The sequence below is a fragment of the Sinocyclocheilus grahami genome, unplaced genomic scaffold, assembly GCF_001515645.1.
Source record: "Sinocyclocheilus grahami isolate Dianchi unplaced genomic scaffold, SAMN03320097.WGS_v1.1 scaffold305.1, whole genome shotgun sequence".
NCBI lineage: Eukaryota > Metazoa > Chordata > Actinopteri > Cypriniformes > Cyprinidae > Sinocyclocheilus > Sinocyclocheilus grahami.
The window spans coordinates 846,389-854,677 of NW_015505484.1; the positions used below are offsets into that span (position 1 = coordinate 846,389).

General features: G+C 40.5%; 1 protein-coding gene across 3 annotated transcripts in view; it reads left to right on the forward strand.

The window, feature by feature from the left end:
- Positions 1-4,899, forward strand: part of bahcc1b (BAH domain and coiled-coil containing 1b) — a 108,549-nt gene extending 103,650 nt beyond the window's left edge. For all 3 annotated transcript variants that reach the window (XM_016293618.1, XM_016293620.1, XM_016293619.1), the window contains 3 exons: positions 703-1,913; positions 2,012-2,248; positions 2,589-4,899. In XM_016293618.1, the coding sequence (XP_016149104.1) occupies positions 703-1,913; positions 2,012-2,248; positions 2,589-2,798 (1,658 nt within the window). In that variant the 3' untranslated portion in view covers positions 2,799-4,899. The remainder of the gene's footprint in view (positions 1-702; positions 1,914-2,011; positions 2,249-2,588) is intronic.
- The last annotated feature ends 3,390 nt before the right edge of the window (positions 4,900-8,289 follow it).

Here is an 8,289-nt window from a genome sequence, read left to right on the forward strand (position 1 = left end):
ATGAAAGAAATAAAACATGTTGTTTCAAAGGCACGTTAAGAAATATATATCAAACAAGATTCCACAACAGGTTTTTGTGATTTAGTGTTTTAAACACTAATCACAAGGACTGTCAGGGAAACTTGCTGGGTAGATGTTTCTCAACCTGTTTGTCCCTAAGGACACGCTTCACTACTTTTCTTGGTTCCTGTTCCTGGAACTGACATTCCCACAAAATGATTTATTTAATGTTTGTCAAGAGCCCTAAAAGTCTTATCAGATGTAAGGTTGGATAATCTGTGTAAATGTAAGAGAATAAAGCATTTTCGCTCATTACTTTAAATCACCCTGTGCAATTAACACATCAGCATTGATGAGATCAGTGTTTGGTTGACTAATGGAATGAGACGTATTTGACTGAACAAATGGATGATGGAAACTGGTCAAGGCGTCAAGGTTGAACGCCACTTAACTATAGAGTCAAACTTAAAGCCCTGAACTACCAGTCCAGCAGCTTTAACTCATCAGATGTTATCTGCAAAAATACAACAACATGGAGTCATCAGATGTTCCGTTGTCAGGCATATCTGTTTGTATCTGTTTTCTCTAAGGGGCTAAAGTATGGTAGTAACAGAGCTTGGAAAATGCAAATAAGTGAGCATTGATGGAACAGTTGTTTTCCTACATCTCCATAGCAATACTTTTGTTTGTCTCCCTCAACAGGAAGGCCCAAATCCGTCAATGCATCATCAAAGAGCTGTGCATCTGAGAACGTGACTGAAACTGCTTCCCCTCTTCTTGGCTGGCCGGTTGCTGCCATGTCCAGGAGGAAACCCTCCATGGATTTGTTCCAGTTTAATGGGTTAACAAAGAAAGCTCTGAGGGGAAAGGAGTCAGACATGTTCCCCTTACTTAGCTCCACCATGGCCACTCCAGCCAAAGGCATCTTCAGCACTTCCTTTGAGGTGGACTCCTTCAGCAGCATTGCAAATGGTTGTACTTCCTTTGGAAATCAGCAGTTGGCAACAGGTCTGCCTCTTAGTCACAAAGGCGTCCCTGGTTTACGGGGTAGAAAGTCAGGAGACAGGAAGGAATTTCTGGTCAAACTGGACCATGAAGGGGTAACATCCCCCAAGACTAAGAACGGAAAAGCATTGTTGCTCCTTGGAAACCCAGAGGTGCAAAGAGGTGGACGGATGGAAAAGGGCTTTGGAGCCAAAGGAATAGGAGAACTGACCTCAACAATGGGATACTCCCAGTCCGTTCTTCTAGTCAAAGATGCCAAAAGGAACAGTTGCCATCTTCTCAAAAGTTCCTCAGAAATGCGTAAGCACCCTCAGGGTCTCGTGCTTAGTGAATATGCAGATTATGGGCCAAACTGCCACAGCGACTGCCTAAGCTCCTATTCAGATATGGATGAAGATGAAGACGAGGAAGAAGATCCTAGAAGGGCGGCAATGCGCACCTCTGGACGCTTTCTGTCTCGTCTTTCTGTTTCGTCGTCATCCTCAGGGTCCTCCAGCGCATCTAGTTCAGGCTCATTGTCCAGCTCTAGCATATGTTCATCTGACAATGACTCGTCCTATAGTTCGGATGAAGAAGAAGCATCACGCCTTCTGCTTCAGGGTTGCCTTTCTTCTCATCATACATTGCTCCAACAACAGCAGCATCCTGAACCTCCCACCGCCCCACCACGACTCACTTTCAGAGCCAAAACAATGACTATCTCTAATTCAAAGAATGCAGTCAATAGTAGTACAGGAAAACCTCTGAGGAGAAAGGAGATTGCCAACAACTCTTCCTCTGTAGTACAGTCCAAATCTTCCAAAGACTTCTCTAAAAAACAGAAGATGCCATCTTCAGAGGGTCCACCCAACTCATCCTCATTCATGCCAGGACGGCAGCTGTGGAGGTGGTCTGGGAACCCCACTCAGGTAATTTCCTGTCCTGATTTTTCTGTTTTAATGCCAGTCCAAAATGTACAGTTGTAGTTTCTGAAAGAGTCCCTTAAACTTCACTTTCTTGTCATCAGAGACGGGGTTTGAAAGGAAAAGCCCGGAAGCTCTTCTACAAGGCTATTGTTCGGGGGAAAGACACCGTCCAAGTTGGCGACTGTGCGGTTTTCCTCTCGGCTGGTCGGCCCCATCTCCCCTTCATTGGTCGCATTGAGAGTCTTTGGGAATCCTGGTCCAGCAACATGGTGGTCAAAGTAAAGTGGTTCTACCACCCTGAGGAGACCAAGCTTGGAAAAAGGCACCGGGATGGGAAGGTACAGTAGTCACCAGAAGTCTTGTTGGGTTTTGATTGATTTCAGGTAGATATTGCGTACCTAACCTATTTTTCTTCTCTCTTCCAAGTTGGCGACTGTGCGGTTTTCCTCTCGGCTGGTCGGCCCCATCTCCCCTTCATTGGTCGCATTGAGAGTCTTTGGGAATCCTGGTCCAGCAACATGGTGGTCAAAGTAAAGTGGTTCTACCACCCTGAGGAGACCAAGCTTGGAAAAAGGCACCGGGATGGGAAGGTACAGTAGTCACCAGAAGTCTTGTTGGGTTTTGATTGATTTCAGGTAGATATTGCGTACCTAACCTATTTTTCTTCTCTCTTCACAGCATGCCTTGTACCAAAGTTCCCATGAGGATGAAAATGACGTCCAAACCATCTCCCATAAGTGCCAGGTGGTAAGCCGAGCTGAATATGAGCATCTGAGCCGTATCAGAAAACCAAACAGCAACAGTCAAGATCTTTACTACCTGGCTGGAACCTACGACCCCACCAGTGGCCAACTGGTGACGGCTGAGGGAGAGTCGATCATCTGCTAATGTTAGAAAATGGCTGAAAGCACTACTGAAATCGTGAGATACAAGAAATGGCTGATAATCAGGCCATGGGCCTGGGTTTCTGCAGCCACTTTCATCTCTACTCTTGGAGTAACAGTATAGTATTGAACGGATCGTGGGGAGGACAACTCGTGGTGATCCCTCTGTAAAGGTTCCACAGACATGGAATGATTTTTTTATCTTTTAGTGAAAAAGGCACTGGACTCGTTCAGAGTAGGATATTTAGACTGATGAACATGAATCGGAGCTGAAAAACACTGACTGTGTTTTTGGATTTGTGGAAAGTTCTTTCAGAAAGATGGCTGGTTAAGCACGTCAAACTGTTGTCCCCAGGACTTTTTGATATCCCAGCAGGACCAAATACACTGTTACTTTGAGCTGTGGTATGATCTGTTTGTTTGTGTGTTTGCGTGAGAGGAGATGTGAATGAGAGGGTCATTTTTTGCCGTATGCAAATATGTGAACAACCATGTTTGTATGTAGAGATCAGCCACAAAAAAGACAAACAAAAGAAACAGGAATGGGTGTTAACCTGGAGATTAGAGGCCTAACTGGTGTTTTAAATTGAATGATGCTCTCATATGTGTACAGTCTTATGACCTCTTTTGACAATACCAGGGATTTTTTTTATTGTTCTTTTCTCGTTCATTTTGGCGCTAATGTCAATATATTAATAAGTCGGTTTATGAGCAAACAAAAAACAAACACAGACAAAAAACTAAAGGAATGATTTTTCCAGTCAAGCCATACACTTCTGTACCTCTTGCGTATCTTCTCATTCAGGTGTATAGTTGTACAATTGATTTATTTGATGTATGTAAATATATAAATATATATTAAAAACTACAAACTGTAAATATAATATAAATGAAGAGAGAACTCTATTCCTCTTTATTGCTCTTGATTGTGTTCTTTTTTTTAAATGAAATAACTGTTCTGATTGGGAGGTTTGTTTTGGAGACAGGATTTGGGAGACCTTAGTTACTGAATACCCTCTTCACTGTTGTATAGGAGGGAAGGGAGGGTTGGGAGACGTTCTGCTCATGGAGCAAGTGCTAGAACCGACACAGTGCAGTTCAGTCAGAGGAAACAGGCTGTCTGTGTTCACTCTTTCATCTTTTCTTTTGGAGTTTGATTTTGGCTTTGAAAGAATGGTTTGTTTCTATTGCATTTCATCGTCTATGTGTGATCTAACTGGTAACAATTTGCGCAAAAAGCTAACACTCCGTAGTTAAAAGTCCCATGTCCGTATAGCACATGTGGAGGTGGTTTTACCGTCCGGAAATTGAAGGAATCTGGCCTCCAAAATATCAAACCAAAGTATGTCCTTGCAATTACTATACTTCCAGCTGCAATAAATATGTAGACTGAATCATAAACAAGGGGCACTTGCAATGTTTTTGCCTGATGTACTTTAGATGACTGACAACTACGTTTGCAGATAACTTTTTAAATGCGTTTGTGTTTGAAAACAGCTGAAAAATTGTTCTCACAATATTTTAGCAATGTTGTAGCAAAGTGTGGGCCAAGGATTTTATGTCTGCAAGGAGTGGGTATGGAAATGCAAAGCGTGAACAGCACTTGAAGCCTCCTGCTGTCCTGTGTCACGTGATCATGAAGGACAATCATAACCTGTAAGTGAGGGCAGTTTCAAACAGATCTAATCTAAAATATTGCCTCTTGTCACTTTTTCTTCCTGCTTTGCCAAAAAATGTTCTGTTTGTTTTTTTCCCCATTGTCAACGTTGTACTCTTATTTGTTCAATATGCAAGTCTGTACAGATTGTTCCGTGTTGGAATTGTGAAAAAGGACAGATATGCCTTTCAATCCTAAAGGATGACTTACTTTTTTAAGGACATTGTTGCTGTTACACTGCAGAAGCTAAAGCTTTAAGAAATCTGATGTGAAAATAAATGTAATGTCACTTTCTGGGTCTATAAAAAAAAAGAAAAAGTAAAAAGGTATTTTTGTAAACAAACACTGGATTCAACGCTTGATATGGTAGCACTGGCACCACCAGCGTGCCAGGAAGTTGGCCAAGCCTCAAAGGAAATAGAATCATTGTGTGACCTGAATTTGAGACCCACTTGGAACTGATTTTTACGGTGGATGTTCTTTTTGACCTTGTGAGGAATATAACTCTAAGATATTTCCACTGTTAAAACATGTTATTTATCTTAATTTTATTGCATTCGTGTTGCATTTAATAAAAAATATTCTAAATTACCATGCCTCATTGTATTTTATTCAAGCTTGTTTGGTGCATGTACTGTATATTGAAACCATTGATTTACTTTAATGTATATGCATATTATATTAAATTGTCTTTCCACCTTATTAACTGTCTAATGTAAAAAATTATATTTTGAAAAGTGGTCCAGAGTATTGACTGAGCTGTTGTTGTTCAGTTTGAGCTCAGCAGTTTTGCAGCAAAGAGCAGACAGCTGGCTAACTAAGGTCGTGAACATACAGGTCATTTTCCTCCAGTATCCTTTTGACAATGAAGAGATAAAGAGAGAGAGATGTAGAGAGGAGAAACAGAGGACATGCAAAATATAGAGATATCAAACAATTGTACACTACAAATTTGACAGGTAATTCTGCAGGTAATAAAAAAGCTTGAATACTAAAACAGATTAAACCTGGGTGAATGTCAGGAATATGTCATATGTCACTTTAAAATCAACAGAAAGAAATAAAATATTTTGTATAAAGGAAATGAATCATGCTGAATTAAAAAATTATTTTGATTTTGTTGGGAAAAATTACTTGCACAAACAGTATTTTTGTCGATTCACTAACCTACACTAGACATAAAGGCTCTTTGTAGCACCTTAGGAACAGCAAAAATAATTTTTGACTTGGCTTTGTTATTCTGGAGATTAAAAAAGGTCTTGATATTGTGTTAGGCTACAGGTTCTTCAGTTCAGTGTGTTGGATTCCGGAAATATTAAGCCTTTCTGGTTTCTTTGAAGCACCATAGATGGCTTTCAAAAGAACCACTTAAAAAGTTTTCATATGCATCATGCAGTAAAACCATGTTGAAAGTTTTTTTTTTTTTTTTTAAAGAGTGTGTAATATAAATGTATTATGCATACCTTCACAATGCAGGAAGAAGATGGTTTGTTCAAAGCTAAAAGTGCAACCAGCAGAAGATTGTTCTGCATCCTGTGTGTGATTTACGTTCTTGATAACTTCTTATTTTTGGAAAGGGGCTTTTTTTAATGAAAACAGGTCCTTCTGATGAAGCTTCTTGGAGACACCAGTATATTAATAATCAAAACACAGCAGGAACACTTGTGTAACTTTTTTTTTTTTTTTTGCTGCCGTTTCATGTCTAATTGTGTTTCCTCAAAGTTATCTTATGTGTTAAGTCAGAAAAAAAAGGAAAAAAGTACATGTATTTTAAAATGTAATTTATTCCTGTGATTTCAAAGCTGAATTTTCAGCATCATTACTCAAGTCTTCGTCACATGATCTTTCATAAATCATTCTAATATGGTGATTAAGTGCTCAAGAAACATTTATTATTATTATCATGTTAAAATCAGTTCTCCTGACCCTTCTAATAATAATTTATAATTGATGTATAAGAAAAGCTTTTGTAGAATCAGCAGGGGTATTTTTTCAGTAACTGTCTCTTAACCTTTATTTTCAGGCAAGGTTTCCGTGTTTGCTGTGTCACCTCAGTGAGAAAGGAAGGTTTGGGATGCTTGTGACTACTTTAGTACTGGAGGGAGAGGCTGACCCGAAGAACCGGAGTTAATGAGCGCACATCAGTCAAACCCGCAGCCAGAGGCCCGTTCATGCATCAGACGCATGTGAACACTGAGGAGGAATTTTTTAGCACTGTGTTCACTCTGAAGGCAGTTTACTTTTACAGTATATTTTGGGCAGCACTCCAGGATTCGATCTTGTTTAGCTCACTGACACGAATACTGACACAAATAAACAAATATTCTGTTTTTGCTAGCTGTATCAGACACGGCCGGCTATTCCAGCAACTCGCTGAACCTGAAACTTGAAAACCTGAGAGAGCAGAAGCCAGACCGTGTCAATGCCACAGTGTGTTTTTGTGAGAGAAGGCAAATATCTACACCTCATAAATGTCCTGCCCTCGGCATGACCTCTTCTGGCCCGCCTGCCGAGTGGCTCTCAGGAGGACGAGAGGAGAGTGTGTAGAGCGGGATGGGGTGAGGTGGGGGTTTGGCATTCTGAATGAGGGGCTGGTGGGGAGACGGAGAGCGCACACAGACCCTCCTGTGGTGGGGTTGGTTTGAAGGTCCGAGAGCTCATCCATCATGCAGTGTCATGCTGCTCAGGGGTCCCAAACCTGTCGGTGTGTGAAAGGCCCGAGCAGAGAGCAGACACATACATGGAGATGTGTGTGAGAGAGACAGTCAAACCTGATACTGCTTCAGCAGTACAAATACAGCACAAATTGCCATGCCAGTAAAGCATACTGAAGTACTGAGAGACTGAGAGAAAGAGTGCTGAACAATGAAAAAGTGTCTTTACTTAAGCTCTGGGCGTTTTTTGGAATTTTCGCCTAAATTTTTCGAAATCAAGGACTGTTGTGTATTAGCAGCAGCACAGCCTGTGTCTGGACACCTGGTGGACAATAAAATGGGTTTAAAAAGAAACCAAAAAACTTCCATTGAAAGAGAGACCCATTATTATTTAAGGCTACCGTTTTTGTTTTCTTAAGTTATGTTGCAATATTTTTGATAGTATATAGAATATAAATATAGGCTGAATATTTGATGAGCCAATAAAGCACATAAAACATCGACATAAAAGCAGTTACCACTAATACAAGAAAATACAAACTTAGATAGTTATACAAATATAATTCCAATCCGCGTCAACATCCCTGTCTTCAGATTTGATTGGCCGAGCTGCCATCCAAATCCGCAAAAGAGACATTTCAATGTTTCTTTGCGTTAACCTGTTTTTATACAGTCTATGGTGTTAACCCACACAGAGAGTAGATTATTGCTGCGATCAAATTAGTGTTTACATCAAACGAGAAGACATAAACGCATTTTTAATAGCTTGAGCGTTTGTGATTTTTTTCTTGCAAACAGACGCAAGAACTTGTATGATTTTATCTGCAGCGGTTTCTCTCGCCAGAGAAAAATAACACCCGGAGTGGATTTCAAATATGAGCGATTACTACAGAACGCCTCTGAGCCGCTCTGAGCGGGTGATAAATCCGCTCCACGCATATTCTGAGATCCAGGCCGGCGTTTAGTCTGTGCGTTGCTTGGCGACTATGAAAGCGTGTAACTTTGGCCTAATATTTAACTTTTTTCATGATTGTTTTTTTTTAACAATCATTAATGTACAAACAATTTGGCCATATCAAAACATCTTCACATTACAATATACAGAACAGGTGCATACAAATACAACAACAACAACAAAAAGAGAACAGAGAGGGGGGGGGGGGGGGGAAAAAAAACCCTAGAGG